At 41.5% G+C, this 23,707-nt stretch overlaps 1 protein-coding gene across 2 annotated transcripts in view; it reads left to right on the top strand.

Annotated features, from left to right (window-relative positions):
• Lonp2 (lon peptidase 2, peroxisomal) overlaps positions 1-23,707 on the top strand; it is a 119,584-nt gene that overhangs the window by 29,425 nt on the left and 66,452 nt on the right. For both annotated transcript variants that reach the window (XM_052728212.1, XM_052728213.1), the window contains 5 exons: positions 374-496; positions 3,945-4,108; positions 5,513-5,607; positions 10,087-10,345; positions 19,359-19,500. In XM_052728212.1, the coding sequence (XP_052584172.1) occupies positions 374-496; positions 3,945-4,108; positions 5,513-5,607; positions 10,087-10,345; positions 19,359-19,500 (783 nt within the window). The remainder of the gene's footprint in view (positions 1-373; positions 497-3,944; positions 4,109-5,512; positions 5,608-10,086; positions 10,346-19,358; positions 19,501-23,707) is intronic.

Below are 23,707 nucleotides of genomic sequence, written 5' to 3'. Positions count from 1 at the left end.
TTAGTTTAGAGGAGCATACATTGAAAATTGGCAGGGTGGCTGCATCCCATAGCTCCCTGGAGGAGACTGGCTGGCCCAGTGTGGCCAACGTCCCAAAGTGGCAGGGAGGTAAGAGATTCAGGCAGGGCTAGAGATGAGGCCCACAACAACACAGAGTGCCTCAGATCTGCTCCTTAGACAGCTTTGCCTCAGCAGCTCAGTGGTAACTGCTGAGGCACTGCCACACCACCCTGATAGGGCCCGGCAGGGCCAGGGCCATTCGGATTATAGTTTTGCCCTTCTTGTAATTTAAGGACTTAAGTCATGGTTCTACCTGCTATGTTTAGAGTGTGTGCTTCTGGGATAGTGCTATTGATTGACTCGAATTTCCTAGATCTTAGATGCTGTGAGCCTGGAGGATCGGTTCAAGATGACCATACCTCTGCTTGTCAGACAGATTGAAGGCCTGAAATTACTTCAGAAAACCCGGAAACCCAAACAAGATGATGACAAGCGGGTAAATATATTTTTTTACCTTTTCTTTTTTTTTTTTTTTTTTTTTTTTTTTCCTTTCTTGGCAGTGTCTTGCTTTGTTGCCCAAGCTGGACTTGAACTCACAGCAGTTCTCTTTCTCTAGCCTCAAGAGTACCAGGATTATAGACATGTGCCTCCATACCAAGCTCACTCCTTTATTACATTTTTTTCTCTCTCTGTAAGATTATAGATGTGTGCCACCATACCTAGTGCTCTTTTATTACATTTTCTTTTTTGTTCTGTAAGATTATAGACATGAGAATGCTTCCCGGAGGACCAGCCTCCAGGCAGCACCCATGGTATGCAAAAAAAAAAAAAAATCCATGAATGTGATGAGGGCTAGACTTTCTGTCTGAGGGGTAATAAAGAAACACATATTTTCTGATGGTAACTTTCTCTTTTACTTCATCTTTAAAAAGTCTGTTTCTGAAAATCTCTCTGTCTTTACACAGCTATATCTCTTTATATACAGCTACATATCTCTCTTTACATACATATGTCTCTCTCCTGCACAGTCATACATCTCTACACACAGTTACATCTCTTTTCACACAGTTACATCTCTCTCCCCAGTTACATCTTCCTTCTACACAGTCACACATCTCTATACATAGTTACATCTCATTTTTACATAGCTACATAAGCTCTCTCTTCTACATAGCTATTCATCTTCTACACAGCTCTTTATACAGAAGCTTTCTACACAGCTCTTTACACAGCTCTTTCTACACATACTTCCTTCAACAGCTATATCTCTTCTCTCCATACATCTCTCTTTACCCACATCTCTCTCCTACACACATCTCTCCCCTACACGCACATCTCTCTCCTCTACACACCTCTCTCTACACCCACATCATACTAACTTTAACAGCTAACATCTGAACAAATATGAGTTACATATACAGGGTCTGACCCATTCTAATAACACATGATAAGTCACACAGTTTCTTTCAGGCTAGGGAGGTCACACTGACCAGGCATGGTGAGTGAGGCAGGCACGTAGCTCTAAGTGGTCAGGGTTCCCAGACAGAGAGTGACATTGAAATTCAGGACTTAAACAATAAACAATTGGCTAAACCTTGAGGTTAGGAGTATGCTCAGAAAGGCAGTTGTTGATGTTGTTTTGTGCCTGACTTTGATTGAACAAACAGACACTTGGGAATTTGTCTTTATACAGTTCATCTCCAGGGGCAACTAGTTTATTTTGGATTTGAAAAAGCTGCTTTGTAGCTGTACTGTCATTTTCCTATTTCGGTCTGAATTATGAAAAATATCTGAGTATTATTTCTATTCATCAGAATTATATAGTGTGAACAGAAATCATCTTCCTGACCATCCACAGCTATATGTGTGCCCAGTAGATGAAAATATAGTCATGAGATAAACACACAAGCAATGGGGAAAGTACCCATAGCTGTAGTCAGAAGTTTTCCTGTGTCCACCTGGCCCATGGTCAGGACAAATCTCTCCCACTTGTGTCCAGAAGCTGCTTAGTCCCAAGTAAACACACAGAGGCTTATATTATTTATAAATTGGATGGCCTATGGCTCAAGCTTCTCGCTAGCTAGCTCTTATAACTTAACCCATTTCTATTTATCTATAAGTTACCACGTGGCTTCAGGGCTTACCAGTACTTTCATATCTTGCTTCTCCTGGTGGCAGGTCTCAGCGTCTCTTCCGCCTCCCCTTTCCTCTTCCTCTCTCTCCATTTGGAATGTACCACCTAACCTTATTCTGCCTCATCATTGGCCAAACAGCTTTATTTCTCAACCAATCAGTGCAACACATATTCACAGCACACAGAAAGACACCCCACAGCACATAGCTGTTATTAGAGAAGAAATGTAATGGCACATGAGAAAATTACAGACAGAAGCAACTGGTTGTCAGAGTCTGTGGTCCTATAAGCCTTGCTGATGAGATTCCTCCATCAGAGGGTTACTCCTCTGATGGGTCAACACCTGAATTATTGCCATCTGTTGTATATTCTTTTTTTTTTCCTGTTGTATATTCTTAATAGCTACCAGCATGCCACCATACCCAGTCATTCTTTTATTACATTTTCTTTCTTTCTCTGTAATATGAGATTAAGTTCTATTGAGAAAAGAAAAACTTGGAAGTCAGTGTATGTCTGTATTTCTAGCTACTAGGGAGCTGGAAGTAAGGTGATCTCTTGAGTGAAGGAGATGGGAGCCAGCATGAGCTACATAGCAAGACCCTATCTCACAAACAAACACACTTGAGAAGAATTTGGAAAAGGAGAAGACAAAAGTTCACTGTTTCTCAGAAGATCTTGATGTATCAAAGTACTTCATTTTATTGCCTAGATTTTATTCTTTTTTAGTATATAAATCCCATCTCAGTTCTTAACAACATTCCCAAAATGCTAGTATATCATGTTTGTCTAGCAATAGTTGGAGTTAGTTCATGATACTAATGAGTTGGTAATTCAAAGAACACATACAGTACTTTTAAAATATGATAATAAGATCATGGGGAAAAGCCAGGTGATGATGGCATATGCCTTTAATCCCAGCACTCGAGAGGCAGAGGCAAGTTCTGAGTTTGATGCCAGCCTGGTCTACAAAGCAAGTTCCAGGAGAGCCAGGGCTACACAGAGAAACCCTGTCTCTCCGGGGAGGGGAGGAGATCATGGGAAAAGAAAACATAAATAAAAACCGTTTGAGAAGGGAAAGACTGTTTGAATTGGCACAGAAAAGAGTTTGGGTTGGAAAAAGAACAATTTGAGCATGATGGACTGGAAGCCAGAAGTTACTGAAGCAGTGTAACTGATGGGGGTGAGGGGATTAGCAACCCCTTGCTGGAGAAGCAGAACATCACAAGAAGGAAGTAAGCAAGGTAGCACTCACCCAGGATGGGTCACAGGTGAAGTTGAATTACTGTGGAAAGGTTGGGAATGCTAAGAGAAATTTGCATGCGGGAGAATGATGGCAGTTACTGAGTGTAGGTGGTGATGCGTGTGAGAAAACAGCCAGGCAGTTAGGTGCAGAAGACACCTGTGCTTCCTGGTGTTTCTTGCAGACACTTTTTAGCTGTTGTGTGCACTGACAGTCCTGCCCATTTTATGCTGGTCTGCTTTTTAAGTTCTACAGTATGAATGTGTGCACCTGCCTCCCAGTAGTTCTGAACCTTATTTCCTAAAGATACTCAAAAAAGCCATAGAAGTGTCTGTGTAGCACCCATCCTGGCCTACCTTAGCCTAGTACTTCTCTCCTCTCCCCTCCTCTCTCTCTCATTCTTTCTCACCCCCCCTTTTCCTCCCCCTCACTGCTCCTTTTTTCTCTCCTTTCTTGTTTTGTTTTATTAATATTTTGGAGACAGGGCTCACTTTGTAGCCTAGATTGCCCTTTAATTCTTATCCCTCCTGCATCAGCTCCAATTTGTTTTGACGTATCCTTTCTACTTAGGTTATAGCAATACGCCCCATCAGAAGGATTACACATATCCCAGGGACTTTAGAAGATGAGGATGAGGAAGAAGATAATGATGACATTGTCATGCTGGAGAAAAAAATAAAAACATCAAGTATGCCGGAGCAGGCTCATAAAGTCTGTGTCAAAGAGATAAAAAGGTAAAAAGTTCATTAGTATTTTCACTTTGCTTGCTGCTAATGTTAAAAATTACTGCTTGTGGAAAATTGACTATGCTACCTTGAGTCACAGACTGAAAGCTGCATATTGTTTATTCACTGATCGTTTTCTTATGCTTGATCAGTTCTTAGGCTACCTATACATATTACTTCATTGCCAACTTTTGTCTTTCTGACCTTCCTAATTCTTTGCTTTCTTTCTTTTAATTTATTTTTTTACTTGTATGTGTATTTAGCCTGTACATACATGCAGTGCCTGAGGAGCCATAAGAGAGCATTGGATCTCCTGGGATTGGAGATGGTTGTGAGCCACCATGTGGGTGCTGGGTATCAAACCCTGGTCCTCTATGAGGATAGCAAATGCTCTTAACTGCTAAGCTGTCTCTCCAGCCCCACCTCCCTAACTCTTGATTTCAGCTGTGATTGGTGGAATTCACCCTCTTTCTTCATTGTTTTGTATAGGTTACATCTTGAAACATTTCTTTTTCTCAGCTTTTTTGGAATCAGCTTTTTTGGAAATGATCTCTCTGTGTAGATCAGACTGGACTTGGCTTTGAACCCAATTCTCCTTTCTCAGCCTCCTAAGTGAATAGAGCATAGGCATGTACCACCATGCTCAGCTGTGAAAATATTGTTAATACTCCTAAACTAACTCCACTTTCACTAATCTTTTCTTCAAAGACTAAGAGGTGGTTTATCTGTTCTGCTTGTATTCTGCTGTCACACCTAACTATTGTAGCTGCATTTCCAGTGTCTAAAAGAATTGGCCAATTTTCTTTGTTTAGTTACAATTTCGTTCACATGTCAGGAGTCTGTTTGTTTTGTGGTTCTAAGGGTTTAACCCAGGACCTTGTAGACAGTAAGCACATGCTCTGCTGCTGAGCTGGTGTATCCCAGCTCTGTTATTTCATTTCTCATTGGATTATAAAGCCAGAGGAGAGTTGGGGCTGTAGCTCAGCAGTCGCATGCTTGCCTATCACATACAAGGCTCCAGGTTCTGTCCCCAGTACTGCAGTGAATTAGTTAATTAACTCCAGGGCATGGAGACTGTCAGTTTTTCCTTATATAGGCAAATTACAGGAAAACCGCAACAACAAAATAGGATATATTTTATTAAGTTTTTACTTGTATGGGTATTTAGTCTGTACACACATGCAGTGCACTGCACATTCAGGATAACCTTGGAGTTTAATAGAGCATCCATTTTCTGATATATATATTCTGATTTTTATATATAATATATAATATATAAACGTGTCAACTAGCTCTTTAAAGCCTTTGTTCAGGGTTTTCAATTATACATGATAAGGAAACATGCTTGTTTTTTCTGTTTTTGTGGAATTATTGTGTTCTTGAACCTGTTGGCTACATATTTTCTCCCCACAGACTCAAAAAAATGCCTCAGTCAATGCCTGAATACGCTCTGACCAGAAATTATTTGGAACTTATGGTGGAGCTGCCGTGGAACAAAAGCACAACCGGTGAGCTCACACCGACACCTGTCCGTCAGTCTCAGGGTCACTCAGAAAGCTGATGCTGCCGATTTTCGTTTTACACAGCACAGCAGGACATGATGGTACCTGCCTGTATTCCTACACTCAGGGTTCTAGACTCAAGGCCAGCCTGGGCTATACTGGGAAACTCCATCTCAAAAAACAAACAGCAACAGATTTTTACTTTGTCATTTTGAAACCACTTTATTGAGATATTGTGACATAGAAAAGCTGCACACATGTTAAGATGAAATTCAAAATACCATTCATGAAATTATCGCCGTCACCTACACTATAAGTATACCTATCACTTCCCAAAGTCGACTCCCATTCATTGTGTTCTTCTGGTTGGCATGTGTGTGATAGAGAAGCAGAGTTGGAGAGGGAGAGGTGATAAAAGCATGTGACAGCTGCTCTTCACAACATTTTATGTGTATGTCTGTGTATCACATGCATGCAGTGCCAGGGAGACCAGGAGAGGTTTGTCAGTCCCCTGAAACTAGAATTATAGACAGTTGTGAAAAGCTGTGTGGGTGCTGGGCATTGAGCCTGGGTCATCTGGTAATGTGACCAGTGCCTTTAACTGCAGAGCCATTTCTCCAGCCCTCTTAACAAATTTTGGTTTAGTTTGGTTTGGTTTGGTTTGGTTTGGAGACAGTGTCTCACTGTGCAGCTCTGGTTGTCCTAGAATTCACTGTGTAGACCAGGCTGGCTTCAAACTTACTGAGATCTGCCTGCCTCTGCCTTCTAGTATATTTGAAGAGTACATACAGTGTTGTTAGGTTTAGGCACTGTACTGTGTAGTAGAGCTCCAGAACTTACATTTGTCTAACTGAAAATTGAGACTCTTTTTCTATCACCCTCCCACACCCTCTTCCGCAAGATCCTGACAGCCATCATACTCTGCTTCTAAGAGTTTTAAATTCCACATTTTAAATGAAAGCATACATTATGTGTCTGTTTCTGGCTTATTTCTTTTAGTGTAATGAACTCTGTTGAAAGTAATGAGATTTTCCTTTTTTTAAGGTTAAATATAATAGTTACATGGTATACCACATTTTCTTTATCTGTTCATCTTAGTGGGCATTTGAACAGCTTTTATTTCTTGGGTAATGTAAATAATATCATGTTGCATTTTATGTCAGCATGTAGACATTCTCCAAGGTCCTGATTTCAATCATTTATGCATATACCCAGAAGTGGGGCTGCTTAGTCACATGGTAGGTTTATTTATTTATCTATCTATCTATTTGTTTGTTTGTTTATTTGTTTGCTTTTAATTTCTTGAGACAGTGTTTCTCTGTGTGTAGCTCTGACTGTCATGAAACTCACTCTGTAGACCAGGCTGGCCTTGAACTCACAAAGATCCACCTGCCTCTGCCTCCCAACTGGTGGGATTAAAGGAGTGTGCCACCACTCCCTGGCTCATAGGTTTATTTTTTAATTGTTAAGAAGCCTTTGTATCATCCAAGACCACCACAGCAGTTACTGAAAACGTGTCCAGGATTCCGGAAGTGAGAGGAAAGAAAAGGGTTAGAAGCGTCTTCCGGTACCAGGTGTGGCATACACACCTGTAATCACAGCATCTGAGAAGCAGCAGCCAAAACATAATAGCTCAAGGTCCATATGGCGGGTTCAAGGCAAGTCTATGCTGCATGAGACCCTGATTAAAAAAGAAACAAAAAAAAATCCCCCAAACTATTTTTTTTAATTTCTTAGGTGTTTATTATTTTCAGGCTGTCCTGGTTTTTGTTTTTGTTTTTCCAACTTGACAAAAGCTAGAGTTATTTTAGAATTAGTAACCACAGATGAGAAAATGCTTCCATAAGACTGGCAGGCCTGTGAGGCATTTTCTTTTTTTTTTTTTTTTCTTTTTTGGTTTTTCGAGACAGGGTTTCTCTGTGTAGCTTTGCGCCTTTCCTGGAACTCACTTGGTAGCCCAGGCTGGCCTCGAACTCACAGAGATCCGCCTGGCTCTGCCTCCCGAGTGCTGGGATTAAAGGCGCGCGCCACCACCGCCCGGCGGCATTTTCTTAATTAGTGATTGATGTTGGAGGGCCCAGCCCATTGTGAGTGGTGCCACCCCTGGGCTGGTAGTTCTGGGTGTGTAAGAAAGCGGGCTGAGCAAGCTGTGGGGAGCAAGCCATGAGGCAGCACTCCCCCATGGCCTCTCCATTAGTTCCTGTGAGTTCCTGCATTGACTGCCTTGAGTGGTAGATGGGATATGAAAGTGTAAGCTGAAATAACCACCCCCCAAAAGAAAAGAAATGTCTGTACTGTTTTAATTCTGGACATACCATTTCACATTCCTGTAGCAGTGTGTGACGGCTCCCATTTCTCCACATTTTCAGTATCACTTGTTACAGTTTGTTTTGTTGCTTGTTTGAGACAGGGTCTTATGTAGGCCAGGTTGGCCTGGAACTCATTATATAGCTGGGGAGGATCCTCCTGCCTTCCCCCTGTCCAATATTAGGATTATAAGCATGCACACCATGCCCAGCTCTTGATTTTGCATTTTATGACTTGCTGTTGATGTCACTTTCAAAATTATCCTTGCCAAAAACAACTCTAGGAATTGTTATTCATCTGCATGCTCTATCCAGTTCTCACTACAGCATCTGTTTGAAGAGACTATCCTTCCCCAGTACACATCTTGACAGCCTTACTGAAAATGAGTTGGCCATATATGGATGGGTTTATTACTGGGCTCTGTTCTGTCCCAGTGTTGTGAATGTTTTTATACCCAAGCTATACTTTTTGATTATTGTATAACCCACTGAACCTGCTTAGTGTTGCCCCTGTGCACATGAGTGTGGGGCTGTCCACTGAAGCATTGACAACATACCAGTGGCCACAACACCAAGAAAAAATTATACTTCCTCTCTTAGTACCTCTGGGCGCCTTAACCTGGGTCAGTTCCAGCCTCCTCCCTGCTCCCATAGCTTGGCCCATGTGTTGTGGGCTGCCTGCCTTTGGGTGCCTTACCCTGCGTCAGTTCTAGCCTCCTCCGTAGTCATCAGCTTCCACCCCAAAGTTTGCTGAATTCTTATCATAAAAAGAAAGTGAATTTTGTCAAATGCTTTTCTGCATTTATTGAGATGATCATATGACTTTTCTGCTAATGTAATGTAGTACATTTATTGATTTGTGTATGTTAAACTACCTGTGTAGTCTCAGTAAAACATCCTACATGGTTATGCATACGAGTCTTTTAATGTGTTTTTGAGCCCAGTTCAGTATAGGAATGGTTAAATGAATATGGATGATTAAATAATACACTACAAAGTAGCCACAAAGTGTTGCTGAAATGTACATATGCTATTGAAAGTTGCCTAACATTAAATGGGGAAGAAAAGAAAAGCATTTTACAGAAGCCCTCCTAAAATCTCATTTTGAAAAATATGTATGTATGCTCACACTCACACCACCTGAGACAACACACCAGACTGTTAGGAGAACAGATTAGAGGTAACTGCTTTCTTCTTTTTTATTAGTTTCTAAATTGGGGGAGGGCATATACGATATTACTGCTGAAATGAAAAAATACTCTTTAAGTTTTAAAGTTTTTGTTATTACGTGGAGGGGATCATGTCAATGGACAACTGTGTGGAGTTGGTTCTCCGCTTTCACCTTTATGTGGGTTCTGGGGTGACAGGCTGTGCAGCAATGCTTCTATCCCCTGAGCCATCCTTCTGCCCACCACCCCTCCTCCCCCCAAGGAAAAATGCCAGCACAATACATTATGTAGAAACCGTATCCCCCAAAGAAATAATGTATCTATGGAAAATCATTGCAAATTATGTGATTTGGGCAGGGGTCTCTCTTTTTTTGAGCATCTCTGGAGACACTAAATCTTAAATAGAATAACCAAACACAATGGAGGGCTCTGCCTTGTTTTCTATTGCTGTGATAAACACCATGACTAAAAGTTACTTGGAGAGGAAAAGGCTTATTTCATTTTACAGCCGGTAGTCCATTATCCAGGTTATTCGGGCAGGAGCCTGGAGGAAGGAGCTGATGCAGAGGCCATGGAGAAGTGCTGCTTACTGGTTTGCTTGCTCCTCATGGCTTGCTTATTCTGCTTCCTTATAGTACTCAGGACTGCCAGCTGAGGGGTGGCACTACCCACAATGGATTGAGCTCTCCCACATCAGTCATCATTCAAGAAAATGCAACACAGGCTTGTCTATAGTTCAGTCTTATGGAAGCATTTTCTCAATTGAGGTTCTCTCCTCTTAGATGACTCCAGGTTGTGCCAAGTTGACAAAACAAAACAAAACAAACAAACAAACAAACAAAAAAACCCTAAAAAAACCTAGCTAGCATAATCTATTTGAAGACTTAGAGGGATCCAGTCTGTTTTTTATCATTTTCTGAATAATATTTAAGCTCTTGCAAAGCTTGAAAAGAGTTCTTTCACTTAAAAGTTCCAAGTGCTAAAATGACTTCTATTGGATTGTTTGGCAGACCGCCTGGACATTCGGGCGGCCCGGATTCTTCTGGACAATGACCATTATGCTATGGAAAAATTGAAGAGGAGGGTTCTGGAATACTTGGCTGTCAGACAGCTGAAAAACAACCTGAAGGGCCCAATCCTCTGTTTTGTTGGCCCTCCTGGAGTAGGCAAGACAAGTGTGGGGAGATCAGTGGCCAAGACTCTGGGTCGAGAGTTCCACAGGATTGCACTTGGGGGCGTGTGTGACCAGTCTGACATTCGAGGACACAGGTAAAACACTTCCCTCAGCCTCAGCTCTGATTCTGCTTCGTGATTTAACTGGCATTTGTACAGGGGGCTAACTAGTGTATGCCTCAGCTTTCTACAGTCTGACTTGAATGTGATTGGACATTTAGCCGCCTTTATGTTTACTTTGGCCTTGGAACATTACCTAAGTAATGACAGTAACTTTTTAGCCTTTAGAAGAATAATTATAGTGCTATGGGCAGATATGAGGAGGTGAGTAATCTTTGAGAGCAAATTTGCTCTGGCTTCAGTCTTTCTTTTATGAAAACCAGGCTTCACTAAGGAAAAAAGTTAGCATATCCATCACTGATTACCCTACACACTGGACCCACTTTCTGTTAAAAAAAAAATAGACTAAAAGAGTGTTATATTTGATTAACCTACATTATTATAATCAGATTTATCTTTCCTTTCCATTATTTGGCTCTGTGGTTCTCCCTGCTGACTTGATTGGAAGAGCTTTAGGGAAGCCCAGATCTGTACTCTGTGGTCAGAGGGCTCCATGGCACTTGCAAACTGTGAGAACACACCTAGAATATGTGTGTAAGAGAAGGGAGGGGGGCTGCAGTGTACCTCAGTGGTAGAGCCTGGCATGAAGAAAATGTGAAACATGGAAAGCCTGAACTGCTGGTGAAAGAATATGACGCATTTTTTAACACCTGATTTTCCCAGTGGCCTTTTTCATAGGGATCACTGACCTTAGGTAATGATGGAAACTTTTCTCTGAGAAATGATTGTTTTCTGAGTGGCCCATGCCTGTGATCTTACCACTTGGGAGGTGGAAAGGCTCGGAGATCAAGGCCAGCCATAGCTGTATACCAAGTTTAAGACCAACCTGGGCCTGTTTAAGAAAATTATTCTCTTTTATTTGTTCATAAATAAGATTATGCATAAAAGGAAAAGCCTGCAAGGTTCTAATAAGGACTGAAAGTACACCTCAGGCCAGAGAATTGATTTGGGTCATTTTTCTGACAATTTCAAAGGATTCTTTTGTTGCCTGCAGTCTTGTTCTCACTGGTGCCACTAGGGGCTGTAGTTCACTCTCATAATGAAATGGCACCCTCACTGTGGACCAGCGGCAGAAAATTTGGAGGCTGAAATCGATTTTGACTACAAAACTCACCAGGCTTGCCCCTTCCCAGTGACTTGATTTGTACTCTCTCATTTTGGATTATTTCCTTTCTTAGTGCAGCACAGTACTATGTCTGATGGGGTTTAGACATTGTTAGGGAGTTTTTGTTGCATGTACATGGTTGATAAGGAGTTTGTCTTTGTTTCTTCCTCCGTTGGTGCTGGTAATTCTGTAATGCTCAGTGCCTAGCACACAGGCATGCAAGGTCTCATCACTTTTTACAGACTTTGCTGGATTTAAATACATCTCTGTTCTGATGTTAGCTTTGTTATTATTTTAAATGTAAATTCTCAGGAGGACGAGTATAAGTTTATAAGCTTCAATATGACTTCCTATAAACTTTAATCTGATTTTTAAATTGCATTCAAACCATTTGTCCTATGCTCGGTATTATTATTTATATTGCAGAATTATGAAAAAAATGTCTCTTGCCTAGTAGTGAATATATACTATCATGGGTCTTGCCACTAATTTTTTTTGTATGTTTTGAGATGAGGGTCTCATATAAATCAGAGTGGCCTTGGACTTACTATGTAGTCAAGGCTGACCTTAAACTGAAGAGCCTTCTGCCTCCACTTCCCAAATGCTGGTATTGCAGACATGCAGGGTCTCATCATTTCTTAACAACATTGTTGAATTTAAACACATCTCAGTTCTAAATTTTTGCTCTCAAATAAAATTTGTCAATAATTTTCAAGCGAATATACTTTGTGTATTGTATGATTGTATTGAAAGCTAAATCTACTGAAAATTAAAATTTATGGTTTCCGTTGCCTAAAATTGTAGCTATCAGTTCATTTAGAAATGGATGGTACAGATAGAGAATGTGATTGCTGTCCCCTCCCTCCAAAAGATATTTAGGTTTGGTTATGAATTCAGTCTGACTTTAACTATATTCTAGGCATGTATCTTCTGTAGTTTATTGAACAACACAGCAATCTTTCCTTGTGCTGCTGGGGACAAATGTAGAGCACTTAAACCCAGTGACAGCTTTTCTCTTAAAACCTGTTGGAGGCTCATGGACAGTGGGGTGTGCTTGCTAAAGAATGGAGAATGTGAGGACAGAGTGTGAGTCCACAGCCCAGTTATGAACTGGATGTGACTGGAAGTGGGCAGAAGGAACAGTCCAGGGTAGACCACAGCTCTGGGTGTCCCCTGAGAACATGTAATCCATGTGACAGTGGAAACCTTTAGGAAGCACCCAGATTTGGGCTTTGAGTATTGGTCACATGCACTCAATCAGCATTGATGGGAAGTTGTTCTTCCTTAGCCTCCAAATGGGCACCATTACTCTGCAGTCTGAGAAGAGGAAACACAGTTGCTTTGGGTTGCCCCTCACTTCATCACTGTTTTCCATGCATGGGATTCCAACCATTTGCTAGTATTACCTGTTTGTAGAAAAGGAAGGTGCTACTAAGTCAGGGATCAATTTTTAAAAACAACCAAAGACTGTGTTTTTAATAGTTAAAAAATGATGAGGTAAGAGGGAGATGGGGAGAAAAAGAAAGACTTGACTTACATTTATGTCTTAAAATAATGATCTGATGAAAGGAGTATTGCTATAACTAATGAGGCAATTCCATATAGTTTATCTGGTAATTAAAAGAGGTTTATTTCAGGGGTAACTTACAACCAATAAAGGGTTGATTACAGGATCCAGGAGAGATGAGGTGTAGTCCAGCATAGTTCTCTGGGAAACTCTGACTTGGTCTGCAAATCCAGCCTCCAGGACCATGAGGAGCTAAGAGAGCGAACACGTATGCATCTTGGGTCTTAAGGGGTCTCCTCTTGGCCACACCGCAGGGCAGGTCATAGGCAGGGGTGGCACTTACTTGCTGCCACACTAGGGGCAGTGTTTCAAGGTCAAAGCTGGAACAGCTACCCACTACAAAGGAGCCTGTTGTTTTCTTCATATTATTCCTAGTGGCTTAAAGGAAGAATGAAGTAAACCATAGCCATTAATTCACTCATGCAGTTTTATCTCTGTGCATAGTTTTCTGTCTATAAGCCACAAAATGCCCATTACTGCTGATGAGTTCTTGTGTTTAAATAAATGAGTTATCAGGAATGTAGTAGAAAAACTTCCTAAAGGATGAAGTTTATGAAATTGTGTTTGCATAGGTCTGGACTTCTTTGTCTTTGTGTGTGTGTGTATGTGTGTGTGTGTGTGTGTGTGTGTGTGTGTGTGTGTGTGTGTGTGTGTGTGTGTGTGTTGTGTGTGTATGTGTATTCTCATATGTATGGGCACATGTGTATAAGTGCATGTGCATGTAGAGACCCCAGGTTCTTGTCAGGAATCTTTTTCGGTTGCCCTTCCACCTTGTTCTTTGAGGCAGGATCTCTCAGTCAGACCTGGAGCAGAGCTTGCCAGTTCAACTAGTTTTGTTAGCTAGCTTGCTTCAGCAGTCTGTCTCTACCTTCTGAGGCTGGGGTTACAGACAACCTGCCGTGCTCCCTGGCATTTGCATGGGGTCTCGGGACATGTGAACTCTGGTCCTCTTGTTTGCTCAGCAAGCACTTGAACAACCCAGCCAACTCACAGCCATAAGTCTCTTTCTTATTTGTTGTTCTTTGATGGAAAAAACCTTATCCCTGCATTATATCTCAAACCACTGTTGATATTATTGAGTCTTTGAAATAACTTTGCTTCCTACATGTACAGGTAATAAAGGTCTGTCATTGCAAGATGACTCAGTTTTAAAACAAGATGAAAAGAAAATCTTGTAACTTCTAATGTTGATAAATTTTCATCTGTAACTGAAATAGAAGTTGTAAATAAACCATCTATTCTTCTGTGAAGTAAAAATAGCCATATCAGTAAGTTCTTAATGTTTTTTTTTACTGAAGTACATTAGACATACTCTGGTGTGCTCATATCCTCCTCACCACCTGCCTCTGCATATAGCTCTCACAAGAGATTTACTTCATGCCTCCCCCCGCCCCCATGTTTAGTACTGACTGTCAACTTGACAAGATCTAGATCATCTAGGAGACAAACCTCTGGGTATGTGTGCAAAGTTGGTTTTCAGTTGGGTTAACTCAGGTGAAAAGCCCCAATCTAAATGCAGGCAACACTATTTGGAATGAATAAAGAGGAGAGAGTGGGCCAGGCATTCTTCAAATTTGATTTTTAGCTAATACATAAACACAAAATTTGTAGTGGGGTACTATGCTATGTTTCCATAGAATCCCTGTACTTATTATCTTATTTATTATGGTGATAGGGTTGGATGCAGGGTCTTCCACATGCCAGGCAAGCCCTTTGCCATTGAGGTTTGTCTCCAGCCAGAATTCAGGTTTTTAAATGAACATGTTTGCTTCAGTTCTTGATAGTTGTGCTCTGAGGCTGAGTTGGTTGTGGGAGTGATGTTCCGTACACACTTACACACCGTGCTAGGGATGTACAGGGAGTGATGTTCCATGAACACTTACACACCGTGCTGGGGATGTACAAGGAGTGATGTTCCATACACACTTACACACCATGGGGATGTACAGGGAGTGATGTTCCATGCACACTGGCACGCTGTGGGGATGTACAGGGAGTGATGTTCCATACACACTTACACACCATGCTGGGGACATAGAGGGAGGCAAGGCTAGCCTTCGAAGCTTTCACTTATTTCCCGCCTCTGTGGTTTCTACGGAGGACACTTTCATATGTTTGATTTATTGAGAAATGACTACTGTTTGGCAGGTTTGAGAGAGATTATCTTTATTTTGTGTATGTCTGAATTCTCACTATCCAAGTCCATATTCCCCAGGCTTCTTAGAATAAAGTATATTCTGCATCTTCAGTCAGTGAATTACTTGTCCTGCCATAACGTTTTATGTGACAAAAGTTGGTCCTGAATAGAAAAACATGTGCAAACAAATTGAGCATATATAGACACTTGATTGCTACATTTCTATGGTAGTTTTAAAATGTTAGAAGTTTTCTCCTCTAATAACTAGACGTAGTATTTACTCTTTCCACCAAATAATCATTTATCTAACCAGTTCATGGTAAATCATTGCTTTTCTCTGCTCATGGAAAGGAATATACTCCCCAGTGAAGCTCGAGCCTCAGACTCAGAGTGTCAGTAAATTCGGCAGATTTGGGTGTTGTGTAATGTGGGGATTCTCTGCTTTGTTGTGAAGTCACGTAGACATTTGCAGTGGCATATGAGCTTTGTAGTGTCATTCAGACTTGTCACCCAAACAGTGGTGACTGGATCCCTGCATGTTCGATCTGATAGTGATGGTTATCTTCTTGGCTTCATTTTAGACTAGTGGCCCAGAGTTTGGAGATGTCACTTTCAGCTGAGAAACATTAACAATACTGTGTGTGCCTGGTGCTATTCAAAAGACATTTTTTGAGTTGTTTTCACAAAGCAGAAATTAAAGTCAGGCTCAAATTCAGTTGTCCTGATTTCTACTTTAAGTCGTGGTTGCTGATCAAAGTCTAATGGCTTCTTCCCAAGTTTTCATGAGATTGGCATTGGCACTGTTGTTCCTGTTTTATAGGTGAGGAAACTGAATCTTAGGTCAAATAATTTGCCCAAAGTACCAGTGGTGGTTTAGAGTATCTGAGGGAGCAGAATGTAACTGCTGTGAATTAGCTATGCTCTGTCAGCAGTCTGCTCAGTGCTCAGAGGTTACAGCATCCAGACTGAACTAGGTCATAAGTAAGAATCAGATGAGTTGTGGAGCCGGTCAGCGCTGTAGGCATGGCATTATTGAAGATTACTGTGGGAGACGTGTTCAGGAGAGGTCTCTGAGAACTCTTGGAAATTCAGCATGGTGGCAGCCCATGCCTGTAACTCAGGAGGATAAGGCAGAAGAACTAGCCCAAATTCACGGCTACCCTAGGGTACATAGTAAATTGGATACACTGGATATAAAAAAAAATTCATTTTTATAATGAAATACCCGAGGCAAGCAACCAGTCAAGGAAAGACATGTATTTAGCTCACAGTTTTTAAAGTTGAAAATCCAAACAGCATTGGAGAGCCTCTTTCAAGGGCTTTCTTTGGCTGTGTCACATCCTTGGAGCTAATACTGGAGCAAGTGGTTACACTGATTTCGGGAAGCCTGGCACAAGTTTGAAGACAGTGTACTCCTTTCTAATAGCCCTCTTCTAAGAATCAATCATAGTTTATTAGAAATATCTTAATCCCTTTGTTAGAAATATCATCCCCTCCCAGTAGACCCTACTTAAAAAATTTCACTGACTCCTGATACTGCCACCTGGGGACCAAAGCTTTACCACATGGGTCCTCGAAGAACACTCAAATCATGTCTATTACCGTAGCAGAGAACATGATGTTAAGAACTGTAAAGAAACCCCCTACAGGTTTTGTGGATCTTGTTTATGAATGAAGCAAGAGAAGGCTGGCACTGTTGGGGAAGTTGCTAGCTGTAGATGTAACCAACCGTCTTATTAAATAAGAAACACAGAGCCGATTCAGAGAAGAAAGCCAAGAGGTCAGAGCTAAGAGCCTTACCCTTCCTGCTTCAACCAAGAGAGCTCTCCGAAAAAGGACCTACTTCCTGTGTGTATGTCTTTATATAGTCTTGCTGTTCTGCCTTCTCATTGGTTGTAAACCCAAACACGTGACTGCCTCGTCACTGCCTGTCTGTAGAAACTTCCAGGTCTTCTATGGTTGGGATTGAGATTAAAGACATATGTCTCCAATGCTGGCTGTATCCTTGAACACACAGAGATCTACCTAGCTCTGTCTACCAAGTGCTGGGATTAAAGGCATGCGCCACCACCGCCATGCTCTTGCTATGACTCTAATAGCTCTGACCCCTGGGCAACTTTATTTATTAACATACAATTAAAATCACATTTCAGTACAAATAAAATACCACCATAGTTAGCAGGTAGACTGTGATGACCCTTAATTCTAGACAGAGGGGTTTGGATCTTTTCTGCGGGCTTTGGGGGAAAGTGGGCCATAACAAGAACCTGTTGGTTTGCTCTAGAAAGAGTCCTGGGATATCATTTTCTCCCCTGTCTCTAGGTACAGATTGTAAGTACCTGTTTTTGAAATCTTATCAAAACCAGAAAAGCAAGAAAATTTGAAATTTTAATAATTTTCTTTTCTACTACATTTAAACAATCAGAGTAGGGGCAAGTCTATATTCACTAGAGAAAGAATTTGAAAAAGTTTAGTGGTTTCTCATGTTCTCCTTTTTGTATTCCATTATCAAATTTATTATTATTTATTATTACTATTTAAACTTTTTGTTAAATTTTTTCCCACACAATATATTTTTTAATCGTGTTTTTCCCCCACTTTAATTCCTCCCAAATCCTCCTTACCTCTGTACCCACCCTACTTAATGCTCTCTCTCTCGCCCTCTCAAAACAAAGGCAAAAAGAAAACAAAAAAGGGAACAAACAAACAAAACCCCCCATCAAACCACAAACATGAAAATCAGCATAAACAAACAAAAGACCAATAAGACTGAGACAAAACTGCCCAAACAGAGCATGATGAGACAAAAGGTCTCCAAAATACTATTGAGTTTATTTTGTGTTGGCTAACTACTCCTGGGCATGGAGCCTGCCCTGAGGTGTGGTCACTATACTGAGGGAGACTCCATTAGAGAAAACTGACTCTCCCTTTGCCAGTGGGTATCAATTGCAGGTAGCTTCTTAGTTACGGATGTGTGGTAGCCCATACCCACTTCCCCCTCTGAGCTGGCTTGAACTTGTTCAAGTCCTGTGGATACTGCCACAGTCTCTGAGTTCATACGTGCTTCAATTCAGTTGTGTCTGGAAGACACTATTCCCTTGGAGTCATCCATTACTGCTGGCTCTTACAAAGATTATTATTATTTTTAAGACAAGGTCTCGTGTATCTCAGGCCAACCTCACTTGCTATAGAGCCAAGGATGACCTTGAACTTCAGATCCTCCTGCTTGGCTTAGGTAGTGCTAAGGATCAAACCCAGGGCCTTGTGCATTGCTAGTCAAGTGCTCTACATCCCCAGAGCTCCATTCTGAAACCTTAAATGTGCTAATTTCTTATTGTAAAAGGGCTTTATTGTAGCTAGCTTCAGTACTGTTCACCTCCCCTGGAAAAAGCCGTTCCCGTGACAGTTTTTCGGGCTTGCTTGTTTTTTTCAAAGGTCACTCTGTTTGTTCTGTCCTACTTTGTGCAGTCATGTGGCAGAGCGGAGGCTTGCTCTGTAAATGGGCTTTGTGGTTGTGTGGGTCATGATGTAACTGCTGCTGCTCCACTTAGTGCTGAGCGTTTTCTTCCAGGCAGACTGCCCTTGAAGCCCTTTCAGAAGCAAAATCTGCTGTGCCTGGTGGAGGCACCAAGGCTACAATAAAATCAATAGAGTGCTGCAGAAAGCTGGCCCCCTCTGGGCAGAGGCCTCTTTTTGTTGTGTAAACATTTTTACATCTGCTGTGGTTATGTAATGATTCTGATTCACATGTGACACGCAGCCTTTGACATTTTCCCTCAGTAATACTGGACTGAACTGAGTTATGCCATTTAGTGCATATGGGGCAGGAATAGGCCAGGGTAATGGAGTCTTGATAGAAGTACTGTTTACCTCAGATTATTGTGTTTAAAAAGTAGAGATTTGGATCTCTCTCTCCATCTCTCTCCCTCAAGCAGAACTATATGACTTAAAGTTCTTCCAATGTCATGGGCAACTCGCAATTAGAATCAAGCAGAAAATTTGAATTGAATCGAACATCTTTTTGACACATCATAATTATGGTAGTGCTTTTATGTACATAGAGCTTTCTTCCCGTGCTGGTGAGAACTGAGGACGTCCCAGTCCCAAGGTCTCCCTCCTCAGTGGTGTTGCCCTTTGCCTCATCATTGCCGTGACCTTGCTGCTCTCTGTGTCTCTCCAGGCGCACCTATGTGGGCAGCATGCCTGGTCGAATCATCAATGGCTTGAAGACTGTGGGAGTTAACAATCCAGTGTTCCTGTTGGATGAAGTTGACAAGCTGGGTAAAAGCCTACAGGGTGATCCCGCAGCAGCTCTGCTTGAGGTAAGGTCTAGAAAATTCCCTATGAAATCATACTTGAGTATGAATGAATGAGCATAGGTCATACCCAAGTCACATATATCTTGGTGTGTAGTTGCTTATAAGAAAAATGGTGGAGCACAGACCGAAGTCTGAAGCTGGTTGACATCTACATAAAAATCAAAGATTCCTTCCTTTTTGTGATGTCTTCCTTTTTAATTTTTATGAAGTAAAACAAAATTTATACATGCTTGGGTAAGCAGAGGTGGAGGTTTTTTTGTCCCAACCACTCGGTCCCAAATAGCCACACAAAAGCTTATATTAATTACAGAATGCTTGACTGATAGCACAGGCTTAGTGTTAACTAGCTCTTAATTTAAATTAACCCATTTCTATTCATCTATATATTGCCATGTGGCTGTGGCTTTACCGGTCCTCTAGCATCTGCTTCTTGGGTGACTCACTCTCGTCTCCCTCCATTCTGCCCTTCTTCATCCAAGTCCTCAGTTTGATTGTCCCACATAACTTTATCCTGCCTTGCTATAGGCCAAACAGCTTTATTATTAACCAATGAGAGTAATACAAATTCACAGCATACAGAAGGATTATTCCTACAGCATACTTGTTGTTCACAGACTTAAGTAGTAAGTTTATTGCAGGAAGAAGATATGAAGTCCCCTTTCCCTAGGCCCCATCCTACTCCTGTACTTTAGCCTCTAAAAGGCTTTGTTAATTTGCTCCATTTTCTAAATCTCTTGACTTAGCCAGACATAGTGGTACATGCCTGTAATTCTAGCTACTCAGGAGACTAATGTAAAAAGATTGAATTCACTGTCAGGCTGGGCTGTGTAGCAAGATCCTGAAGACAGAAGTAGAGGACAGGGAGGGGCAAGAGAGGGGGTTCAAACCTGCAGAGCACCTCATTCCTCTGTGCAGACTGCTATAGCAAATTGGGAGTCTGCCTTTACTCTTTTGATCCCACTTCTTCCTTTATAGATTGTTCTCTGGTTAGCTCCTGACTGGCTGTTCAGTTCACAGATCATGCGGTGCTTTTCCCGCTGACCATGCAGTTAACCCACCACCTGTCCTCTGTGTTCTTCTGTTCGTTTGCTTATGCTGCTCTGAGAATCTGTGTTGACTTTCACAGTTCGTGCTCCGCTCTCGGGACAGTCGGGCACTTCAGGTGTCTAGGTTTTACCATTGTTAGTCTTCCAGTCGGAACCAACTGTTTGCTCCCTGTGGTACATGAAGCTCCCCTGTGAGGTCCTTCACTCCCACCATGTTGAATTTCCTGCCTCCCTAGGCCGTGTTTTGGTTTACCTCACTCTGTGTTGTTAATTCAGCAGGAGTTTCCGGAGAAAGCTCATCTGGGTGATATTTTTAAATGTAAATTTTAAAGCATCTTCATGTTTTCCTCAGACTTGCTGGATAATTTGACCACGCATGGAATTCTGGTTGGGAATAATTTCTTTGAAGGGTTTTCCTTTGTTCCAGTGACTTCTGGGCTCTAGTGTTGCCGTTGGTAAGCCTGAAGTCACTCAGTTCTATCCTACTTTACTGTCAGAAGACTTGTGGAAGCGCAGCCAGCAGGGCAAACAGTCAGGCTGAGGTCAGAGTGAAACTCGTCAGCCCGATGTAGAGAACCAGCGCTGGGTCAAGACTTCAAGTCTGGCCTCAGCTCGTTTGCTCTTGCCATATTTAAGCATAGCACACTTTTGGGGAAATGTTTTCTGAGGCCTAAGACATGTTTACATTGAGGATCTTTACAAAGAGCATATGGCTTCTTCTGTAAGAAGGGTTCTTGTTGACTCAGGAACAATGCTCAAGGCAAGTGGTTCTCAACCTTCCTAATGCTGCAACCTTTTAATACAGTTCCTCAGTTGTGGGCATCCCCAACCATAACATTATTTTGTTGCTACTTCAAAACTATAATTTTGCTACTGTTATGAATTGTAATGTAAATACCTGTGTTTTACATAGTCTTAGGCAATTCAACCCCCAGGTTGAGAACCACAGGTCTAGGAAGAATGACTGAGGTAAACGTAATCCTTGTGGCAGTGGGGATTTGGCCTGGCCATAAATTAACATAGAAGTCACTTAAGTGCTTGTAGAGTACAAGTTATATCTCTCACAAGGATGAGTTTTATGGTCTAGAAGTAATGCTCAAGTTTCTAGGGAGAGAGGGTCTGGGATGAGTAAAACATTAATTCTGGGGGATACAAGTAGAGGCTGGCCCATCAGACAGCAAAGAATCACCAGGTTGTAAACTACATCTATTCCCAGCATTCCAGGAGGAGGCTAAGCATCTCTTTCCTTTAAAAAAGGAGTGTGAGTTTAACTTTCCTGGCTTCTCCAGTGCTTATCTGTGTGCACAAGGCTTTTTGCTCTCTACAAAAACTCAGAATCTTCTCTTTATTTCAGTGTTGTTCAGTTTTATAATATATATCATATATATGCGTTAACATCCATGTATAATAACCTTATATACATTATATATACTACATAATAACCTGCCTGTTGTGGGTCTCTTCCCAAACATTTTTGCTGATTCTTTAAAGAATCCTTGAATTTTTCTTGTCCTTCATTTTGGAAGATTTTCTTTAATTTTTTTATTGATAACTTTTCCATCCTTTTGTTAGAGCTCAAATTTTTATTTCTATTTCATGTGTATGAGTTTTGGTGGCACATATGTTCATATACCATGTTTGTGCCTGGTACCCACAAGAGGGCATTGGATGCCTGTACCTGGAGTTACAGATGGTTGTGAGCTGCCATGCGGGTGCTAGGAAGGGAATCTGGATCCTCTGCAAGTGCAGCCAGTGCGCTTAACCACCAAGCCATCTCTCCAGCCCCAGAGACGTTGGGTCTTTAATTGTCATGTTTTTTCTTTCCTGCTATTCACTCCCTTTATTTTTTGTTCTACTTTCTATGAGAACGTCTTCAGCTTTATCTTTTTTGGGGGGAGGAGGTTCTTTTTGTTTTTTTTTTTTTCAAAACAGGGTTTCTCTGTATATCAGCCCTGGTTGTCCTGGAACTCACTCTGTAGACCAGGCTGGCCTCGAACTCACAGAGATCCACCTGCCTTTATGTCCTTAGTGCTGGGATTAAAGGTGTGTACCACCACTGCCCAACCCAATTTTATCTTTTAAAAAAATGAAACTTTTCATTTATTAGTCATTTCAAAAAACATCTCGACATATTCTTTTCTAGCATCCTGATTTTGATATATAGAGGTAATTCTGTGAAAAAGATATTGATAGATTTTTTAAAAAAAATAATTTTCCTTCTTCTTAAACTATTTGAGATATATATATCGTGTTAGAGTCTTTCATTGGATGTCTGTAAAGTTTCAGTTCTGCATTCATATTTAATAGCAAAGAATTGGAAAGCTGTGGACACAGGAATGGAGTGTGTTGACTGCAGTCACGTTGGGGTCATCTGCTGGACTGTGGGTTTTCTTTTCCCCCTTAAGATTTATTTTACTTTTTAATTTATCTGTATGTGTGTGTGCACATGTTTGGAGACTCTAAGGGGGCATTGGAGTTCATGGAGCTGGAGTCACAGGCAATTATAAGTTATGAGCTATTTGACATGGGCACTGGGAATCAAACAGTCCTCTGTATGAGCAGTAAGTTCTTTGTCTTGTCTTTTCTTTTGTTTGTTTGTTTGTTTTTTAGTTTTTCAAGATAGCATTTCTCTGTGGAACTCGCTTTGTAGACCAGGCTGGCCTCAAGCTCTCAGAGATCCTCCTTCTACTTTCCGAGTGCTGAGATTAAAGGCATATGCCACCTGCCTGGCCAGCAGCAAGTTCTTAAGCACCGAGCCATCTCTCCAGCCCCAGTGAGGTCTTTCTTCCCGGATTTCCTTTCCCTCAGAAAAGACTCTGGCTCTCTTGAGCATGAAGGCCAGCACTAGGAAACAAGAGACGGTCTAGGGTGTCACTGTATTCAGCATCTATGTGTGTGCAGTTTCCTGAGCCTTCGGAGAACAGAACTTGCTCTTCTCAGCTGTGCCCAGTGTCTCATGGGCCAACAAACAGAAAAGAAACAAAACAACACTGGTTTTTTTCCTTAAGAAAATAAACCTCTGGTGTTGGGAGGGATGTGTGTAAGTGAAGGGGCACATGTTCCAGAAGTGGCTCCAGTGATGGTCTTACAAGGGAAGTTCAGAACATGATGCATGCTTGCTTTTTCTAACTTTCTCTTCATCGAGACAGTGTTGAACAGCCAAA

The sequence above is a fragment of the Peromyscus californicus genome, unplaced genomic scaffold, assembly GCF_007827085.1.
Source record: "Peromyscus californicus insignis strain IS unplaced genomic scaffold, ASM782708v3 Scaffold_8__1_contigs__length_139910024, whole genome shotgun sequence".
NCBI lineage: Eukaryota > Metazoa > Chordata > Mammalia > Rodentia > Cricetidae > Peromyscus > Peromyscus californicus.
Note: the sequence above shows the minus strand (reverse complement) of the source record. Positions and strands in the feature narration are given on the sequence as shown.